Source organism: Rhipicephalus microplus, chromosome 10, assembly GCF_043290135.1.
Source record: "Rhipicephalus microplus isolate Deutch F79 chromosome 10, USDA_Rmic, whole genome shotgun sequence".
Classification (NCBI taxonomy): Eukaryota; Metazoa; Arthropoda; class Arachnida; order Ixodida; family Ixodidae; genus Rhipicephalus; species Rhipicephalus microplus.
Window position 1 is genome coordinate 37,846,760 of NC_134709.1, and position 22,219 is coordinate 37,868,978.

The following is a 22,219-nucleotide window of genomic DNA, read 5'->3' on the forward strand; positions in this document are numbered from 1 at the left end:
TCTTTTTCTACCTGCCCCCGTTGTTAAATTGTCGATTTCGCCCTCTTGATTACGCGGAATATCAGTGCCGTTTCTTGTTTCTTTTTTCGCCTTTTCAGCAGAAAATAGCAAAGAGGATACGACGTCAATCATCTCCATCAGGTCTGTTACTGAAGAGGACAGCTTCATGGAGATATCGGTGGAAAGGTAAGCCTCACTTTGGCATTCCCGTCTCATTTTCATTTTCTAGAATGATCCATTGGGGGGCTTGTTGGTTGGCACATGCTTTGATATATATATATATATATATATATATATATATATATATATATATATATATATATATATATATATATATATATATATATATATATATATATATATATATATATATATATATATATATATATATATATATATATATATATATATATATATATATTATGCGCTGCACCTATTTAGTGCGTCTCCTTTTTCAGCAATGTTCGTCCCTCAACCAGACTGTTAATGCCTATGGTGTGCTGTTTCGCACAATTCTATAACAAAGAGCCTCGCTCAGCGCACTCATGTATGGACTTATTTTTGTTGTCATTTAGCAAGTTCCAACGCGGCAGCTCTTGCTGCGTCTTGATTGATTGATATGTGGGGTTTAACTTCCCAAAACCACCATATGATTATGAGAGACGCTGCAGTGGAGGGCTCCGGAAATTTTGACCACCTGGTTTTCTTTAACGTGTACCCAAATCTGAGCACACGGGCCTACAACATTTCCACCTCCATCGGAAATGCAGCCGACGCAGCCGGGATTCAATCCCGCAACCTGCGGGTCAGCAGCCGAATACTTTAGACACTAGACCACCGCGACGGGGCGTCTGCAAGCTTTGTTTGTGCGGCATTGTAGAAAACAGCCGAAATCGCAAAAGGCTTTCCTGTTTGCTCTTCTCAACTTTGAATTAAATCGCAGCTCGTAACCTAAAGTAGTCGTCGCAAGCGACAACTGCTAATGGTGAAAAAAACATTAATGTATCGAAGTCCAAACGCGTTTTATTGCCACACTAACTCTCTGCTAAAACATGTTGTTATTCAGCCTTATAAGTCAAGAATAATGACATAAGTTAGGGATTACCTTGACATTCCTTACCATTGTAGCAGCACACTCACGAAATCGCACATTCGACTCGCTGGTGAGTGGCACTTACGTCTGCTTACGGCGGCCAGGTGAACACAACATGACAATGTGTGATGCCCCAGTTACTCCACTGTGCTGTAAGCAAAGTACGTCTTGGTCGTTTCCCTGGTCAAAAGCAAAAACCCATCCGTGGCATCATCGTAGCCTGATGAAGTCTCTACGCAGATCGAGAAGAGAGCGAAAATGAAGACGGCGAATGCAGGCATGTTAATAAGACAAGCGTCTGGTTTCCATTCTTTCCTCTTCTTGTTTCAGTCGCCCCCGTCCCGCTTCCATGTGTAAGGTAGCAAGCCGGTTGTTGTTCAGGACTGGTTAACATCTCTGCATCACCTTCTCTGCAGTTTCTTCTCTTGCTAGCCCCCATTAACCACATTATAGTGGGGAATATGTATCTATTTGTATCTATTTTTGAATAAACAAACAAACAAACTATAGAGAGATGAAGCGAGGCAAAGAGTGATGACGCAGGCACATGGAGGGATGCCACGGCGGTCTAATTCAGTCATTTAAATGGCCAGTGTTGTTCAAAAGCTGCATGTGCTTAACAAATATACTTTCCTATGCAGATTAGATACAGAAATAAAGGGACAAAAGGTAGCGAAGTCAACTAGAGCTGATGTTCGGTTCACTACCCTGCACTTGGGTGGGAATGGGTCTAGAAAGTTATAGAAACAAAGCCCACGCAAACGATCGATTATGCCCACAGCACAGGATGATACTTGTAAGCGCTTCAGTCATACATGTCGGTTTTTTGTGACAGTTTTCTCAGTGTGAGAGAAAAATAACCGGGTGTGAGGGCAGGGGGTTCAACTTTCCGACCCCTGCCCCTGTGAAAAAAAAATTGTGGCCACGCCCCTGCTGGATGACATCGATGACTCAAGACAGGGTCAAGAACTTTGGTTTCCGACGCTCCGCTATGTCGCAGCGAGCTTCTTGCACAGTGTTCATTTCCCAGCCTTTTTGCAGTACTATAGATGTAGCTCGACTGAGATCTGGACCCTCTCTCTCGGGGTGTCGCAGGAAGCACTCGACGGCGTCGCTTCAGGGCAGCCCGGCCGCCATGAATCGCGGCGGAGGAGCCAGCCGGCAGCAGCGCAGAGCTAGCGTCCAGTTGCGCCTCACGCAGCAGCAGCACCACCACCAGCACCACCAGCAGCCCACGGCGCCGTGCGGCGGCAGGGAGTCGCACCACCGCACCCTCGCCAACGGGCTCGCCCTGCACGCCGACAGGGCCGCCTCCTCGGACGGTGGGTGTCGTTCGACCCTTCTTGCGTACGCCTTCAAACGCGTCCGCCGTTCGAATTCTGGACATGAAAGAAAACACCCGCGCTGCGTTTACTACTTATTAGTTCGCTCAATGACCAAGCGCGATTCACAGCTAGGCTTATAGCTTTATGACCGCGCAAACATCAAGACATGAAGGAGAGCTACATAGAAGTAAAGGAAAGCCAGGGAGGTTAATCAGGTGACACCCGGTTTCTTACCCTACACGTGGGATATCAAAGCGGATGCTACAGTAGTGGTTGACCTCCTCGCCTTTCTCTCGATTTATTCTCTCTCTCTCTCTCTCTCTTTGCATGGGCAAACGGGGAAATTGGACGAAAAGAATAGAGCATCAAAGAAGGAAAGAGAGTCAAAGTAAAATAATAACACGAATTACTTTTATGACTTTCTGGGCCCGTGTACCACGCGTGCCCAGAAAGTCATAAAAGTGCGAGAAGTCACAGTGTTGAGGTCGTTAATTAGCACAACGCGCACACTCGTCGTCCTGATCGAAAACCCAATCAGCTCGCCGCACACTGAAAGTTCTGGATACCTTAGAGAAGTTCTTGAAAGCCTTCTTTGACATCAGGGATTGCAGTGCATTTCGTCTACGACTGTCGAAGTCGGTCCGTACTCTGTGACTGTTCAAGACGCGAAGGAAAATCAGTAGGACAAATAACACTGGGTAAATTACTTCAAGTACTTCCTGAAGCCATGAAACAGAGATGGGTGAAAAAAAAAAGCACAGACGAGGAAAGGCAAATGCAGAGGACGGGCACAAACTTTTGTATCTCGGAAAGCCAAGGCAACCTTATATGAATACACATAGTCTCGACATGTACATACGTCTAACAACAATACGGCGTCAAAAGACTTCATTAAGGAAATACCAGAAACACTGCCATGGTAGAAACTTTTCTTTTCCTTTTTTTTGCACGCCTACCCGACATATGACGAAATAGACTGTGTTTTCGATGGGCACGTGTCGGGATATGTATTCATGTTGGGCTGCTCTGCCTTTCTGAACTACAGTTGAAGTTTGCGCCCGTCCTTTGCTCCTGCCTTTCCTCATCCGTGTTTTCTTTCTTTTTTTTTTTCGCGCGGCCCTTGCTGCATATACGTTCAAGAGTGCACCAACTAAGCCAAAAAAAAAAACAGCTTTAGTGCATCATATCTGTATTCTACTCTCTCGGCGAATCCGCACCACGTGAGGTTAGAAAACCAACCAGCGGTCGCTTCCACACCCTGCTCCTCTCTCATTTCCATTTCCTGGGCATAACGTGCCGTTTATTCAACAGCCGTAGCAGCGTAGTCACTACCACAACGACGGATCTATGGAATTAAATGCAAAACGCGAGAATGTCTACAGCTATGCTTATTGTGATGAATGTCTAGAGCATTCAGGTTCAATAAGGGAACACTGTGACATCTGACCTCCCGCAGAGTTGTCACCTCTGCTTGCGCTTCCAGACCAGGACTGCCAAGACTTCCAGTCAGATGAGTGTAAGTTAAAAAAACACAATCAGCTTGAAAAAGCAACACTAAAGCACACGCGCGCACATCGCTCGCTTTCACCCATGCACTGGTATACCGCTTAGCTTGACGCTGTTGAACTGTGCCAGAGTTACGCAACTGTTCCTTTTTAACTGCATTACCATAGGCGCGCCCAGTGTTCATCCCAAGGGGGGAGGGGAACATTTGTGGCAGCTTTCCCTTCCCCTTCCGCAAGTGGTCTGATCCGAAAGAAAGGTGCTTCATACTGGATGCACAAATTAAAATGACGCAATGTCACGCTGATCACAATGACCAGCCTTTGGTCCCTGGCTTACTGGCGGTACAGTGGGTAAAGTAAACATGTCGTGCATATCACAGGGTCCTTCCTTTGGTCCTTGGATTACTGGGGGTACATTGGCTAAACTAAACATGTCATGCTTATCGCAATCACCTTCCTTTCGTTCCTGGCTTACTGGGGGGGGGGGGGCAGTGGATAAATAAACAGTTCTTAGAATGCAATAGCACATGGGTAAAAGCAACCATAGCAGTCAAAGGCCTTCATGGTCATAACCCTACATATTTAATGACTTCATAGGTGCAATGAGTGAGTGCATAGGGCTGACTTGACACCCTCCCTATATGAATCGGGGGAGAGGTAGGGGCGCCTTTTCTACCTGTGCACACGCCTGCGTGTATAACCAAACCAGAGCGCATGCAGTGACCTTCTTGTCCCGGCATTGCGAAAACTTTCAGAAGCCGGCGCACGAACGAATCCCTCCACTTCCTGCTTACGCTTCTTCCGGCCGCTCACAATTCACGCATCGCGCAGTTTTCTTCACAAATATGCCGGCATTTTTGTTCACGCTATGCTCATGTAATCTTGAATGCTCTTGTATGCCTGCTCCCAGTTTCGCTGTGATCACCGGATGTGTGCGAGCTTTTCTAAGAAGGGCCACTGGCCATGTCTTGCCCTCGTTGAAGCGGTGTTTAAGATTAGCTATATGCTCGTATTGTGTTGCCAGCCGAAGGAAACGACGTTCAAAGGGTCGAAAAAGAGGTACGCGTGCTCTATGAATATGCTATAGAAAAGGATCAGATTGAATGCAAGGAGGTTTTCAGAAGCCTAGAATGGGAACAGTTAGGGATAAGAGTCAATGGAGAATACCTTAGTAACCTGCGCTTCGCCGATGACATGGCATTGCTGAGTAACTCGGGGGACGAATTGCAACTCATGATTACGGAGTTAGACAAGGACAGCAGAAAAGTGGGTCTTAAAATTAATCTGCAGAAAACGAAAGTAATGTACAACAACCTCGGCAAAGAGCAGCGCTTCGAGATAGGTAATAGTGCACTTGAAGTTGTAAAAGACTATGTCTACTTAGGGCAGGTAATAACCGCAGAGCCGAACCACGAGATTGAAGTAACTAGAAGAATAAGAATGGGGTGGAGCACATTCGGCAAGCACTCTCAAATTATGACAGGTAGATTGCCACTATCTCTCAAAAAGAAGGTATATAACAACTGTATCTTGCCGGTACTTAGCTACGGAGCAGAAACCTGGAGACTTACAAAGAGGGTTCAGCTTAAATTGAGGACGACGCAGCGAGCAATGGAAAGAAAAATGGTAGGTGTAACCTTAAGAGACAAGAAGAGAGCAGAGTGGATTAGGGAACAAACGGGGGTTAAGGATATCATAGCTGAAATCAAGAAGAAGAAATGGACATGGGCAGGGCATGTAGCGCGTAGACAGGATAACCGCTGGTCATTAAGGGTAACTGACTGGATTCCCAGAGAAGGGAAGCGGGTTAGGGGGAGACAGAAGGTTAGGTGGGCAGATGAGATTAAGAAGTTTGCGGGTATAAATTGGAAGCAGCAAGCACAGGACCGGGTTAACTGGCGGAACATGGGAGAGGCCTTTGTCCTGCAGTGGACGTAGTCAGGCTGATGATGATGATGATGATGATGAATGCAATATGCACGTAGTTGGTAAATAAACCAATACACGTGTCCGGCCTGTTGTTTAATATACAAAGAGCTTCTTTCTGCTCTTCTTTAACACTTGTTATTCTAGCTAGTGCAATGAGTTTCAAGTTTATAACATTCTAGTTTTTGAACTTTTGCAACGACGAGAATCTGACATTGTGCTGTTTAAGTTGAAACTGGTATGCTGGCAAATTGATGGCACCCTTCTCGTTGCTTCGTTTTGTTTGAAAATGTCGCTTTTTTGTGTGTTTGTTTTTGCAGAAAGCTTGTGCCGCGAATGGCGCCAACGTAGATTATCAGAACTTTATCGTATGCATGAGTGATGAAAGAACGAAAATTTTAAGTGGAGCCAATAGAGAGTTTAATTGGACATCGGCAGCTCAGGGTCACGTGAACTGATATGAAACGTCACGTATGACGTCTTACCACCACCACAACCTGAATGAAAGAGAAACGCACTGCCTGACGTTGCATAGGTATCCATATTTTCGCTGTTTCAGTGCTTGGCCCGTGTGAGTTTAAATTCACGTTGACGCCTTTCACTTGTCACATGAAGTTCGTCTCCCTGTGAATGCTGGTTATGTTTGGATAGTGAATCTACTGCTTCCGATATTCTTTAGAATACAAGTCTAGAAGCTTGGACTAGTTGATCTAGGTTCATGATGGTCAGTTTTACGTCGCGTGAACACAAGGGAAGAAATGGCACAGAGATTCGGCAGTTGGATGTCAGCGCTCTTTTCGACTCTGTCCCATTTTTTTTTCTTATTTTCACCCGCTGTAAAGTTCACCATCTTGATCTCAAGATTACAAGAAAAAATAGTATTTCGACTTTTTTTTTGGGGGGGGGGGGGGAGTAGCAGGAGAGAAGAAGTCCTCACTTGCTACTGACATGAATTATTTCAAGGGACTCGCGTACTCTCTCTTCAGAGAGTCGTGGGACTCACAAGGAAATTAACGTGTCTTATGACAAGTCAGATCTCACCAAATTGAGTAACAAACGCTATTTTTTTTTCTAATCCTTTAGAAGCGCACCTCGTCTTTGTAAAATGATACAGCGTTTCTGTTAAACGTCCCATACCGATGTCTAACAGTTGTTTCCTCCCCACTCAACATCGGCTTCCCGCTGCCGCACCACCCGTGTGCCAGCAGCCCCGGAGGCGAGCCCTTACCAGCACCACCAACAACAGCACCAGCAGCAGCAGATGAGCGTGCGGCGGCGTGCCAAGAGCCTCGGGGCCCTGCGCGGTCCCGAGCAGCCGTCGTCGTCCTCACAACACCACCAGGCGTCGGGCGCGTCCCCGTCGGGCACCGCCACGGTGTCTCTAATCGAACCTGACGGCGCTCCGCTGCTGCCGTTCCTCTTCAGCCGTATGGTGCAGGACAGGACTGCGCTCTACTCCAGCTACCCATCCATCAAGTGTGATATCGTCGAGTACTTATGAGGAACGCTTCTAGCCTTCGCGTCCTCGTCTCGCCAGCTCAAAATGTGAAAAACCAAAGGGCAGGGGGTGAAGGGTCCTGTCCAGCCCCCCCGCCGTCCACTCGGCAATATGCAACGTGCTTCGCGTTCCCGCTCTACGTGTGCCGTGTCGTGGTGGTAGTGGTGGTGGTGGTTCTCACCCACTGCTGCCACGCCTCTGATGAACTTACGGCAGCGGAGGGATGATGTCCCCGGGTACGGAGAGGAGTCGCGGAACTGTGCTGTCGTCGCCATCGCCCCCTCGATGCAGGGAGGCCTGTGTTCTTCGGCTGTGGTGCTGGCTGCATTGCCGGGTGCCAGAGTGTATAGTAGTGGTGTTAGTGTTTGTAAGGAGTTCTCGCCAACAGAGGGCGAAGAACAGGTGCTCAAGGGCGGGAGGTCATGGCAGGTGGGGCGTATATATGGAGGAGACGCTGTGGCGAGTGGTGAATTTAAGTAAGGGCGAGTGTCCGTAAAGGTCTGGTGTTGTGTCACATGGTCGAATGGAGGAGAATCGGCTATGGTGTTGTAAACTCGGCAGTTTGCAGGCATGTGGAATGCCCCGAAGTCTCACTTCTCGGGAAACACGAGGTGGGGACGACTGGACAGCGCTACAGCGTTGGAAGTAATTGCAAGGTTGAAGGGAGTGATTTCGAAAAAGACCATCATCGAGCTTTGTCCGAAGCTTAAGACTGCCCTTAGTGATGCTTTTATCGGAGAGTAGGTCTTACAAGCAGTGTTTTTTTTTTCTCTAAAATTGAGAGAGACAGGAGGAGAGGCAAGGACACCTATGGTCTAGACGTTTTTTAACAGACTGATTATCTTCCCATTTCTTGATTTTTCACGTTGCTTTTGCGCTGTTTAGCAAGTTCCATTGTTTTTGCTTTCGTATCCGCTTACTTCAACTGGTCATTCTTACTATAGCACTCCTGTTACTATACTTCAGAAGGATAAGTGTCACGGTAATGTCTAGGGTTTAAAAAAACAATTTTTACGTGCTCGGTTACTAAGTCATCCCGCTTGAATATTACGCATAACGCAAGTTTAAGAACATTTGGCCAATGATGGTCCAAAACAATCTCACACTGCATCACGGAAACAATCAAAATCATCATCACAACACTACGTAAGCAATGTGACCACTTCACTTAAGAGCACGAACGCCCTTGTGATACTGTGTATCGTTCCATCCGCCAGGCTTCAGCCGCCTTTGAGAGTTGTTCTAGCAATGCCGTCTTTCTTGCAGATGGGTCTCATTCATTACAGACAGGGCTATGTCACTTGCTCGCTCTCAACAACAGCGAGAGCACGAACAATTGTTAATCATAAACGCCATTCTGCTGCCGGGCTCCTCTGCTACCATTCTGAAAGGTGATGCGCACATCATGAGGTAAATTTCCTTTTGTTTCGGTTCAGACGGGTGGTTGTCTGTCGGGTTACTTGATGGCAATTGTTAAGACGGGTGGTTGTCCGTCAGGTTAGTTGATGGCAGTTGTTATAACAAGACAGTGTTCGGGAATGGGAAACGTTGATGCGTGTTACAAGATGTTTGGCGGGTTGAAAGCTTTAAACACTGATGTGGTTGATAAATGAGGGGGTGGTCCCGGATGAGGAAAGTCCGTTTGTTACCAGCGTTTGCAGTTGGGTATTGCCACCGCACACAGTTCTCGAACAGTGATGTACCGCTTCTTTCTTTCAAAACCGGTTCGCGTATTACTGTGCGAGGAACCGGAACTGTAGCCGTTGTTGCGGCCATTCATGTACAAGACCTTTGCAATCAATGTGTATAACGTTGGGATAACTTGTGTACCAAAGCCTCGAAGATCTTTCCTGTCACAGTCGTAACGTCCGGTCAACTTTACCCTGTCACCTATGCCGGCGTTAGTTTTTACGATACTGGGATTTGTACCTAGTTCACTGAGTGTATACAGGGAAAAATGTTAAAAAAGAAAGAGTCGATACGTTGTAGCCCGCGTCAGCGAACACGTGATGTGAACCCCGGGCACTGGGCAAGCGTTCCCGCCTCTCCTCCTCACCCAGCCTTACATCACCTCCTTCCCGATGGCCTCACTAACATTTTTGTTTTTTGCACCAACAATGTCGGTACTCTTACCCCCGTATTATAGAACGCACATTCACTCAACGCTTCACCTTCACTTGAAAAAGCCGATGGGAGCGCCATCTCTAGGCAGAGAAAGTCACTGCATAACAGTGACAGTTTGCTGCTATTCTTCAGTAGCTCAGCGTCATTTTCAGCCGAGCAGTGGCGCAGTGCGCAACTCTGTCAAGTGAAGGGTGGAAGTCGAGTCGAGGAGCGTTTGCGAATGTGGGCGTTAGGCTTGGGTTCACGAAACTGTCATCAGCCGCTTACGTATGAACGGTCCGCTTCACAAACTGACCGTTTAATCACGCGTGGTGCGCGTCGAGCTCTGCGATAACCGAGTACAGCTGGACGGTTTAGGGTTCACACATCCAACACGACAGGACGCGGCGTATGCTTTTACGGGCTATCGCAGTCGTTCTATCAGTATAAAAACTCGTTAAATCACTTGTCGAGCGAATGTATTAGTTAACCAAAGTTCAGTTTAGTAGAAAAGTCTCGCTAGTTTGGGGGTTGAACAACTTAACCCTATTGAAACGATCCGTATGCGATGTCCAATAACTCCGTATGTTTCCGTAAGAATCTTACGGAAATATATGGAAAATATATAGGAAACATATGTATTCATACGGAAACATGCGGAATTATTAGACATCGCATACGGATCGCTTCAATAGGGTTGGGATTGAACGTGAAAGCGTTGTGCGACCGCTCTTGCGAATTGTTAGTGTGCACCAGTAATGTATGGCTGTGCGTGTACGTCGAGTACACGCACGCGTTAGACGGCGAGAGCGAATTTCGTGAGTCCTCAAAGTCCCAAACCACGCGGCAGCATGCGTCGAGCCAGTAGTACGCATATAGATTTATACTCTGCTATGTAAGTTCTGGGCTGTGATGACGACGGTTCACAGACGCCTTGCCGCGGTCAATGTCCTCAATGTCCATAATTTCGAGCCGCACGGCAGTGCCGACCATTGGGCTGATTCCATTTTTAAACTCGACATTCAGCTTAGCAACTGATGCGGACTTTGAAGAAGCTGTAAGCGAAAACAAATAAAATGAGAAGACATTACTAGAACCAAATTAAAATGTTTAAAGCCAACGCCTTGCAAGAAGTTGGGGGTCCAAGTTTACAGTGAATATATGCCGCAATAAAAAAAAAACGAAGGGATGTTAAAATCGGCGTTCAACGAACGCGACAGAATGGAGTACAGGCAAAACGAGGGGTTTTTAAATACGACGACGGCCGTTTCGCCAACCTCTGGAAGCATATGAATGGCACATTTCCCTCGTTCTTGTTCCGTCCCGTTCCGTAAGATCGTTGACTTGAAGGTAATACTAAGGCGGTTTATGAATTCTGGAAACCAATGGCAGGCAGGCATGGTGGCACGTCCCTGAGCTACTTCAACTAGCCATAAAAGCGAGACAAGCCGAACTGAAAGCTAGCGACACGAATTAAATACAGCAAAATAATTCCGCATTGTCTTAGACCATTGGTGTTCACTTTTTTTGTTAAGCATACGTCACTGCTTCACCTACCTAAAAACTCGGTCATGGGTCAATACAAAATGTTTCGTGGACAGCCACGTGTTTTTATCCTTCCGTGCATGTTGTCTCTTTTTGTGTGAAGTAACACTTATACGTTTGTTCTCCTGGTTAGAAAATAGCTAAAAATAATACTGGGGTTGCCCATGCCGCCATGTGGTGTATCGGGCGGGATGCCAATCAAAAAATCAAAATATTGGAGTGCATTATGAAGGACCAGTCATGCTTTCCAGAAACACAGGCACGAGACAAAGCTTGAAATTGTGTGTCTGCACTGCATCTTCCGTTACCCTCGGTTCTCTTCTATTTTCACCTTTCTTAATTTTATTTGATAAACGTAGAACTTAAACCTCGTATCACAGAGAAGAAGCCTTTTGCATGGAACCGCGTCATGGGCAAGAAAGATCTTTGTTTCCTTTTGCAGCACCTGAGCGCTGTGCGGTAGTGAGAGAAAGACGATGTTGTGTCAACGTGCAAACCACGAGATGTCCCTCTGTATAACGGTGCGTACAGTGTCAGAATAGACTCGGAAGACCATTTAAGTAGACCTTACGTAAAGAAACGAGTTTAAGAAAAAAAAATTGCGTTGCGTTGCTCGCTACCACAAATTCTGTGCGTACAAAAACCCTTCTACTTTCCTACATTTCTCAGTTTTCCGAAGTGCGAGGAACATCGTTCAAAGCGAACAATTTCTCTTTGAACGATTTTACTTTTACGATCTCTTCAAACGGCCGGTAAGGACTCGTACGTCTTGCAGATGGGGAAGTTAATTGTCTTGTAATGACAGAGCGCACGGCTAAGCGAAAGCACATACGGGCTACAATAGTCGTCTCGGTGTTTCACATCGCATGTGTCGGACCACTTTGGCACTGGGTGATTACGTCGTGAGTGGCCTAAACGATGGTACTGTGGGAAATCTTGTGGAACCGCTATTGTCACTGACGAAAAGTTAGTACCTTTAAAAAAAACTGCTCATTTCGCGGATCGTTCAAACTGAGCGTCATTTCAACAATCTTTCGTGGCTAACGAAAGCTATTGTTCATTTACTGATTTCTAGTGGTCTGTTTGAGAAATTTCGCTCACAAATATCAACTTTCGAGATGTTCTTGGTTTCATTGACATAATGAATCCGCTATCACATTACGACGGAAGCAACTTGTAGCCCTCTAATAAAAAAAAACGACCTATTCTTCGATATCAAGTTAGACATGGGTCACATGAGCTTCATCTTTAAATAAACAAATTGCTTTAAACAATGCTAGTCATCCTATAACGTTCAGCCAGACGCACCACAGTCACGGCATCAAGCCTCAGCGTCTACATTCTCGAAACCTTCGCACAGACTTACTTGCTGACCTCATTGCAATCGGACACGAAATGATCCAAAGCGGTGTCTGGGTCCGTATAGTTATTCTTGCATCATTATACGCAGCCTTCCCGCCAACCATGAATTTGTCCTTATTGAATTTCGTACAACGGTTCAATGAAAAAAAAGAACACATTGCGTTTTTACGTTTGGTTAAGTCGCAGGCGTGGTCGCGAAAGTGTTTGACTCTGTGATTGGATGAAGTCACGTGATTACCGCATTGTGTAGCTTGGTAACTGTAGACGGGAACAGGGTCGGATGAGCGAGCTTTTCTGTTGCGCTGCCACGAATTTTCTGGCCACTACAAGTTATGAAGTTTATATTCGAATCACTACACATCACGAAAACTTGCAAGCCAAAATATTTGGTTGGTCCCGTATTGTCGCGTGCTGTCTATTGAGCATGAACTGCTTACAAGCAAAACTTTTTTTTTCGAACATAAGAAGACTCAGAAACAACTTTCAATAGGGTAATATTATTTGGTGGTAAAACCAAACTCTATCGCACAATGGACTCTTCTGTATAGTGTTCACTTTAATAATATTGAATAGACAAACAAGGGGCATATGGCAAAGATTTAAGCCATACTGAACACGTTAATTCAAATCAAAGACTATGTTATCACTTCGAAATTTATGTGAAAATTGGGTCACGTTTTCGAACAATCAACGACCCTTTCTATACTAATTTCGCAGACATGCTTCTGAAAACCGCTGCATAGTCCTTTTCCGAAGGTGGGCCTTTTTTTCGGCTTGAGACTTTATAAGTCCCCCTTATCGAGTAGCTTTCGCGAAGCTTCTTGCAGAACGACTTTGTCAGACTGAATCGCCAAGAATCCTCGTCACGAAACTTGCCAACTTGCTTCAAAAATTTCTACGATAGTCGCCATATTGGTGCGTCCAGAAATTAATACGATCACGGCGTTACATGTATTACTACGCAGCAGAGGACTCTGGAGTCGAACTTCGGTACCGTACCTCTTCAACTCAACTCATTAATTCGTTCCGACTAGTTAATTTCGCGTTTCGAGAAATTTCAAACCCAAAAACACGGAGTCGTACAGGAAAGACAAGTACGAGAGCTAACTGCCAAAAAAAAAAAAAACGTTTAATTGGAGCGACCCGCGTTATAGCAGAAAACCAGCGCTATTTGGCAGGTACGCTACATTTTACAGCAACGACTATATTAGGAAAATAGCCCGCGTGTGGTTATCACGCATGCACAAAACTGTTTTCATCCCATTTTGTGTCATACGGTGAGCGAGGTTGTCGCTGCTTCTGCTGACAAAACCATATATAACACAACGCGCTGCGAAAAGCAAGCTAGCCCCCCCACCCCCACCCCGCGCGAATACTCATTCAAAAGCGTTGCAGGTGACAATTAGATCAAACGGAGGTCCTGGCCGAGTAACTCACGCGAATCTCGAAGGCTCTGCTGTCAACTAGCTTCGGAAGGGCTCACGGCGTCACGGAGTATATGCCCTTGCCCCTAGCGGCAATGTCGCTAAACGCATCCTGATCTCGGGGGCCTTCGTTCTAGCAGCACAAGTTCTTTCACCCCCTACCGAAACCTTACCAAACGGAAGAGGACATCGCAGGAAAATGAAAAAAAAAAAAGGGCAGATTAGCAGACGGTATAGGAATCGCTGTCATGACCACCACGCTTTCAAGCGTACCTCGCTTCATCCGGCTCTGAATCCCCAGAGATCCCCGCCCTTCCCTTGTCCCACCATCGAAGGCATTTTTTTTTCCTCGTCCCTTCGGTGAGACAGACACACACAAACACACAGAACGTGCGCTCCGTACCTGACAAGAAAGCCGTGCGCTTGCTTCGACACGCCCCCGTGTGGCGAGCGCACCCGATTCGCGTGCCGCCCCCCCCCCCCCCCCCCCACAAATTAGGCTGTGGGTCACGTGACTGAGTGACGTGCGCCGAGTAAAGACACGCGGGAGAGCGGAATCAAACCGATGTCGTTAGCGCGCTCTGGGAACGCGCGTCGTGCCAGCCGCCAGACTGCGCGATGAATGTGGTCGCTTCTAGCCGCTTTTCTTTGCGTCAAAGCAACATTGAGCGCCACACGGTTTTTCATTGCTGCGTACAGTTTGTCTGTTTTGCAAAGCGTTTCACTTCATTTCACTTCACTTTATTACCTCAAAGACCCCGGTGAGGGGGTATTACATAAGGGGTGGGTTAACAAATGGAGGTTACGGAGAGTGATCTTCTGACAAACATTATGTATTTATGTTTTGCGCAAACGTTGATGAACACGTGATGGCTGCAATGTCACGGGGAAAGCCATTCCAGTCCACTGCTGTGCGAAGAAAAAATGAGGCAGCAAAAGTAGTAGTGCGAGTGCGAGCACGTGTGATTGAATAAGGATGGGGGAAACAACTTTTGACTATTCTGTGCTAGCAAGCAATCGAATAACGAACGATTTGTGGTGCACTGAGAGCGTTCGAAGATGGGATATGTAATTGTTCGCAGGTATGTAGTTCCTTTAGCTGTTAGGGTGGCGGCCTAGTGTTCGAAAAATCAACTGTAATTCCAGGCTCGCGTAACGACGGCTTCTAAGTGAAACCGCCATACCACCTTCGCAGTCCCATCGCTACCTTTTCAACGCAAGTTTAACTTTGAGACCATCCTTGGTCATCAAGAGAACTAATTCTAAGCGAAACTTTGAACGGCGATAGCGCGAAACGAGTGCAGACAATCACATGAAAAGCAAGGCAGAAAATGATTTTTTTTAGAACACGCACATCCGCACTTTCTACAGATTCGTGATGAACAAGTTTCAAGCGAATTCCAGGCTAGAAGCCGCCATAAGTAGCAGCATGAGGTAAAGTAGAAAGGAAACAGTGCAACGAGAGATTTTTCGAGAAACGGAGTTATTTATTCCGCTTTCCAACGTGTCAATTCACCGTAATCAGCTGGTATCTTCGCCATACGTGGCTGTGGTGTTTAATATTTTGTTATGCGAGATCAACTACAGCCCGAGTAGAGGTGTGCGAACATTAGACAACATCGAATGATACACAACCCGACTGGATGCGTGGATTGAATAGGACAAGGTTCGATTACGTTCGAATAGAACAGACCCTATTTATTAACACGAACATATTGCGTAAAGTTTGCGAATGTTTCGTTACTTTTACTGATTCGAAATAAGCGCAAAGCCGGCGCAAAACTAGCACGGATTTCAAACCACGCGCATAATGTATACATGAATAAAACGAAAGAACCTACGCAGCGCCGGAGGCATACTAAGCTCGGCAAGCGGGACTTCATTTTCTATGCAGTGATTTTTCGTGCATTTCTAATGTACGAAAGATCTGGTTTACTGTTCCTGGTGCTTCGTTCGTGCTTTTAATGCAAAAATGATTGAAAAGATTATGTTAACGTTGATCTGCTTCACTTTCAGTAACAAATCTCCAATATACGATTTCATTCAATTCTGCCACAACTCGATTTGTTTTTTGTTTTCTAATGGGTTTTGAAAGTCTCTGTACGCACACCTCCCAGCGCAACAGTCTAAAGCGATTTATTATTCCTAGCAGGAGCCCCCGCAATAGCCGCATCGCATGCATTTCCAATTCAGCGAGAAAAATACGGTCTTTCGTCCTTGTTTATTCCAATGGCGTGGATTTCCGTTGCTGTTCCGGTTAAGGAGAATAGATTTTGAGCCAGTATTCAGCCGCGTATGCCAGTAAGACGTACCAGTATTGAAGTCACACCGAAAGTATCATAGTGTCTTTTTGAATCGAGTGATTAGTCAGCCAGTAATGCAACAAAAACAGGGAGTTTTTGTTTCTGCACGTCTTTTGCGTGTTTTTTTTTTTCAATTCTTGCTGTCACTATTCTTATATCTACACAGGCATGACGAAAGCGAGCGCAGAAAAGGTATTGCGACGAAAAACTGTCCCATTAGCGACCTCCTCTTGGCGTTATCTTATCTCGCTGCTCATTGTAACGCGTTAGGAGTTGCGCGATAGTGTCAAGCGTTGAACATAGCAACGCGTGCACAAACAGCGCCCTCATACAAACAGAATCACGAAAGAAAGACACCGGAATGTAAATTGCCGTTTGTTTTATTTAAATCATATTTCGGCTTCCGTCGGTATGCCAGACCGAGTTTCTTTGGGACAGTACTGACTCTTTCGAACTAAGGTTACACAGTGCAGTTTGATTACTAATTTCTCTTTACACTTAAGCGCTGGTGTTCTGAAAGCGCTTTCACACTCATCCCGCCAATGGCTTCATGCACAGGTTGTTTAAAAACTTGCGCAACCGCCGCTAAGCCCTATAGACTACGTGTGTGCGCCTGGCAGTTGCCATGATCTGTACGGTATCTTGATTGTAAACTATGTTGTTTTGGGGTTAACTTGCCCTTGGGCTAGCCGAATGCTGCACTTTGTTTTAATTATCATTGGATTTTCATCAATTTTTGTGGTTTCTGCATTTTTTTCTCTAATACAAATTACTTTTCTGACGCAGTTGTGCTCGGTGCAGCTGTGTATGTTTTGCGTCTGGCAAATCTACTTCTTTTCTCGTTTTCTTTTTTTACACAAACTTACGTAAACCTGCGAATTTTCATGTTTTTTTCCTGTATCCCCCCCCTAAACTATAATGCCTGTGTGGGCGCTGTGTGTATTAAAAAGAAGCGGTATAGAGTACCCGAAACGCTGACGTGGCCCACACATTGTAATGGGACAGTGATCACATTTACATTCCAGGCGCACTTCTGCCGTCGACGTAGCCGTGTTGTTTCGTGTAGAGTTCATGGGTGACATAGGATAACAAGGTTCCGAGCCAATATCTGATGTACCGCTCCTTTAAGGACCGCATCCTGGATCTGTGGGACGTTTCCGCAGTTTCGAAACAGGAGGTCATCGTGAACGAAAGTAATGTTCAGCTTGCTCGGCTTTGAGCCCCGAGACGTGATGTGGGAACAATGCACCACGGTCCAGGATATAACAGTCTCGTTAATTAGTTGTTTCCCAACCATTTTATTACAGCTCACCTGCGCTGTTAACCTAATGGTGACCACCATTCGCATAATGTTCGTTTCTGTCCCGTATTAGTGGAGTCAAAACAAGAACAGATGTGAATCGACTATAGTTTACAAGCAGCATGCATTGTGACTTGGAGGTAAAATGCGAGGAACACTGTTATCGTAAAATCAAATAACTCTCACGCTTACAGACGTCAAAGCTATAGTCGTTACGTCACCACAGCGTCCTGAAACTCACAGGAACATTGCGAATGACCTATCGACCTATTTTCATGCCATGTAGTAAGTTCATTTTATTTCTATCGAAACGTCACTGGACAGTAACAAAGTATTGCTCACATATTTCAGGCGTCTATTGAACAAGTTCGTGTGCGTACTCTGATATGTAGTGTTTGCTTCGCACGTGTCCATCCGCATAAGCACTCCTTACAGACACACACAAAAAAAAAACATGGCATATGTAAAAGGTACACGTACGGGCTTTGCGAAGGGTATCCGGTTTGCGTACATCTTCGTCAGCGATAGTTTCAGAGATGTCCAGGTCTGAATGACAATTCGCACTTCACATTTGACTTTTGCGAAACGAGCCCGTATTATCATCGCCTGGTATCTTATATTGGGTATTTGAGTATGGAATCCTGTAACCTATGGTTTCTAGTAGTATTACGCAATGCGGAGTTTTTTTTTTTTTCCTAGACATCAAGCAGTAAATCGGCGTGACCTATTGTTCTTTTACGGTCGGTTAAAAAAAAAAGAGCAAACATACGTGCTCCGCACACAGCTATCACGTTCTGACGCACACAAAAAAAAACTTGCATAAATGTTTCATCCAATCGCGTTCGCTCAGTTCCTTTGACGTAAGCACCTTTCTGCTTTTAAGATCGTTGGTTTCGCGACACATATTCGTTCATGTGGTTTTAGGACGACAAGCTGAACGACTAAACAAACTTCGTGACATTTTGAAATCAGTACTCAGCCAAATGTGTACGACATATATATACTACGAAATTCATATTATATTATGAGTAAAGTTTACATTACCAAAGAGAAAGTACTTGCTCTTTCAACCGAAGAACGGAAAGCACAGCTTACGAGACCTTCAGTGTAAGTGGACAGTAAAGGCGCATTGTTGCCTTCGCCATCGACGTCGCCGTCATGTTCCATATACGGATATTTTCTTGGGTCGAAATCGGATATATAGATACAACCTTACATAATATCTTTATAGCATTCACAAAACTATCCAACACAAAAAGAATCTTCCGATGGAGGTAGACTGAGGCTAAGTAATATATGACGCGGAGCAGCAGGTTTACGAACGACATGGTGGTGAGCGAGGAGTAGTGACGTTTATTTCTCTAGCTCGTTCTACGTTTTTCGTGTACTCGTGGTGCTTAGAAACAGGTCCAGCTTCGAACGCCATCTGGGACCAGCAGACACCACACAGCACAGCAGTCGTTAACGAGCGACTTGAATCGGAAACGTTAAACAAGAGGTTGAGAACTTAGCGTTTACCACTTTGTGAGGTCTCAGCCGTTGACCAGCGCCAGTGCTTTCGCGACGTCTCCCTTGCGTACTACCACAAAAGGCTGTTCAGTACGTCTGAAAAAAAAAATCGATGCTCGATTCGATAGCGTATATACTAGCATTGTGACGCTCGGAACGTCCAGACTGTGTGGTTTATTCCATAAAAAGGAAATAAATAGAAATGGCTTTAACGACGTTATGTCAAGACCTTGGAGTAACGTGTTCGACGACCGACGCGTATCGCAATTAAAATCTTTACATTAAGCCCACAATGACAAAAGAAACTTTTCTTTACGGTTTTGCAGGCTCTAATCTATTCTCTTTTCGGTTGTCCTTTCTTAGCAGTTTTTACACGCGCAGATGAGAACAAAGCCTGGCCAAGACATCAATCATTGCAGTCTTGTTCCGACATCAATGGTGACAATCTGCGTGTTGAACTCGGTTCCGATTTCTCACTTAAAACAATGTGCTCTAAAGCAAAAAATAATGAGAAAAAAAAGGAAAAGAAATTATTTCCTACCTACGGGCAACAGCTCTTCTTTTCTTTTTGTAGGGTATTTGTAGGCTATTTTGTGAAGTATATTTTGTAAGGTATAACGCGGCGCGTCCAGACAAAGTTATCTTTTTATTTGTAGATCTCGGGGTTCAAAAAAAAAAAAAAGTTTAGGAAAGTCGTGGTCCGTTGAAGGGGCCGAATCAGGTATACGCCCGACTTGCCCGACTTGCTAAGTGATTGTGACGTCAGAAGCGTCTTCGAGTTGTGCACTCTCGTCCGAACGTGTACGTACGGCACTAAACGGGCACCGAGGCCACGGAGTACCACGCACCACACCCACCCTCTCCACACTCCGCCGATCTCCAGCATCCTTTCCCGTTCGCAGACCCCCCTCTTTGTGTCTCTGAAAATGTACAAATCGCCAGGAAAGGTGGCGTCGAACTCGTGTATACATACATATATATAACAGAGCAGTACACATTTACGTACACACGAGCATAAACGCGCGAGCGCCGATACACATGAGAAAATTGTTTCCGTTGTTTTCGTCGCCTTGTTTACGAGCAGTTACGAGTAGCGCGAAATGCCCGAGTAGTAGGCGGCAGTTCCGCGATAACGTGTGCGTGTGTATCGAGTGGCCACGTTCAAGAAGTGTCGCAAGCGCATGCATATATATATTTACGTGTTGTTCTTCGGTGAGAGTAATTTCCGGCGCGACGCGATGTAAGTACAGAAGAGGAAAGAAGCAAACAAATAATTACGAATGGGGAAAAAAAAAGGCGCGCCGCTCTGCCACACCTTGTACATACAAAATGGCCCAAATGTTCAAGCGACGCCTTTGATACGGTGTACCGCGCACACCTTGTTTCGACTCTGTAGAAAACTCTCTTATCGTTCATTGTCTGTAGTTCGTGAGTGAGAGAGAAAGCGAGATAGAGAGTTAATAAGTGAACTGTAGACGAGAACGCGAGCATTCGCGCGTCGCACTGTTGTCACACCGGTGCGACACCAGTGCTACACCAGTGCTACACCAGTGCAACTTTCTGAACACGTCGAGTACAAGCGGTGGCGTGAATGCCGGGAAGTGTGGAGCGGCTTCAACGGCACTGGCATGCTGCGCTCCACCCCTCAAACAAGCGTTTTGAGAGTGTAGAGGATGGTGACCGTTTCTGGCTCTTGTTTCCATAAATCCGAGGAGGAAAAAGGGAAGCGCACCTTGACTCGCCCGTATACCGGTGTTGCGTTTTGTTACAACCTGGCGTGCATCTTGCTGATGTGGTTACTGATTGAAGTACCTATATATGCGGCCCATTAGGTGTTCGCTGTAACGAAAGTGAACCTGCTGTTTATTGAATCGCTGATGTAGGTGTTCCCCGTCAGTAACTCCTTTCCTGTTATTCTTGAACAACAATGGGCCCTTCGCGCTGCCAAAGTACTTGGCTCATTGTAGAGAAGGCTAATCGGGTTTCACTCTGTCGGAACCACAACAAAAAAAAGTGTGCACTTCATAAACAAGAACGAACCATTCGTTGACAGGACACTCGAACCAAACAAGTGTGGCAAGCCCTCTCTAGTCTGGGAACTCTAATTTATTTCAAATTACGAAGTTTGCCAACACCACCAGCAGCACCCGCATTCTACCACTTCTACCAACGTCTAGTGATGTGTGGGATAAGACACACTGGACGGCCCGAGAAGCTTGAAAGGGATTTGATTAGTAACCCGCTGGTTGTAAAGCATTTCGAAGGCTGCTCTGACGGCCTTATTAAAAGCTCTGGTAAAAGTATTTGCAGTCAGTGATTACTCGCTTTCTTTGTGTGTATGAACCTAATGCCACGAGCAGAATCTCAATAATAAAGGCCTCGAACTTCAAACAAGGCTGGTCATCCAAAGCTGAGGCTTGTCTTGTTCGGCCGCTGTGTTTACGGAGGCTCTTGTATTTGACGAACAAAAGCAAAAGTTCGCGTGTACACATTACTACTAGGAACCTAATTAAAGTATATGTGGAAAGAAGGTTTGATTGAAAGCAGTTTCTTCATTTGTTCCCAATACCCAGTGAACATGATCGTAGAGACATCATACAAGGAAGACTGGTTCATGACGTGTTATGTTTCACCCGTTTGTCAACTCTTGCTTGGCCATGCAAGCGAAGTTGTGTGGTGTAGTTCAGTGCAATGTTCTGCATTGTAAAAGACCAACCTGTGAAGTGTATGGAGTCGTTGAACTTCTTTCTACACGGCTTATGTTCATAGGTTGCAACTGTTATGCCGCGCCTTGTGTAAGCTCGTTGACCTCTTGAACGTTCTGTGCCTGCCGCTTCCTCTTAATTAGCACTCCATTTCATTTGCTGTCGCGAGTCAAGGTGCGAAGCCTGTCGGTGGATGCAGGGCCGCGGATACCATTCCACGAACAAAATGTGAAGAAATAAAAAGCGTTTGTTGATTTGAACTGTACACAAACGTCAATAAACAGAGACTTGGTTGTTGCAAAACATTGCGAGTGTTGGATACAGGGCGGCACGTTGGGACCGGCCCATTAATCCACGGGCAAGCGCCCAAGTTGACGCTTCGGCGATGACGCCTGAACTTATTCGTGTATACGCCCTGTGGCAGTGCGGCGCCTTAATTGCAGCTCCTCACGCTGGTGGTTTTCGGGTAAGTGCTTGTCGCTGTTTTCCTAAACATTTTGATGCGCGTATATTCGCGATGGATTATTGGTGTAACACATTGGCGTGCGTATCAGACAATAACACATTGGCGTGCGTATCAGACAAATAGACAATATTTTCCGCCTATCCCCCTGCCCACAT

At 45.8% G+C, this 22,219-nt stretch overlaps 1 protein-coding gene across 3 annotated transcripts in view; it reads left to right on the top strand.

The window, feature by feature from the left end:
* Positions 1–21,901, top strand: part of GABA-B-R2 (gamma-aminobutyric acid type B receptor subunit 2) — a 408,105-nt gene extending 386,204 nt beyond the window's left edge. For 2 of the 3 annotated variants that reach the window (XM_075875480.1, XM_075875482.1), the window contains exons 18-20: positions 99–186; positions 2,189–2,415; positions 7,058–21,901. In XM_075875480.1, coding sequence (XP_075731595.1) covers positions 99–186; positions 2,189–2,415; positions 7,058–7,350 — 608 coding nt within the window. In that variant the 3' untranslated portion in view covers positions 7,351–21,901. The remainder of the gene's footprint in view (positions 1–98; positions 187–2,188; positions 2,416–7,057) is intronic. The other variant, XM_075875481.1, reaches the window with a different exon arrangement.
* Positions 21,902–22,219: the final 318 nt, after the last annotated feature.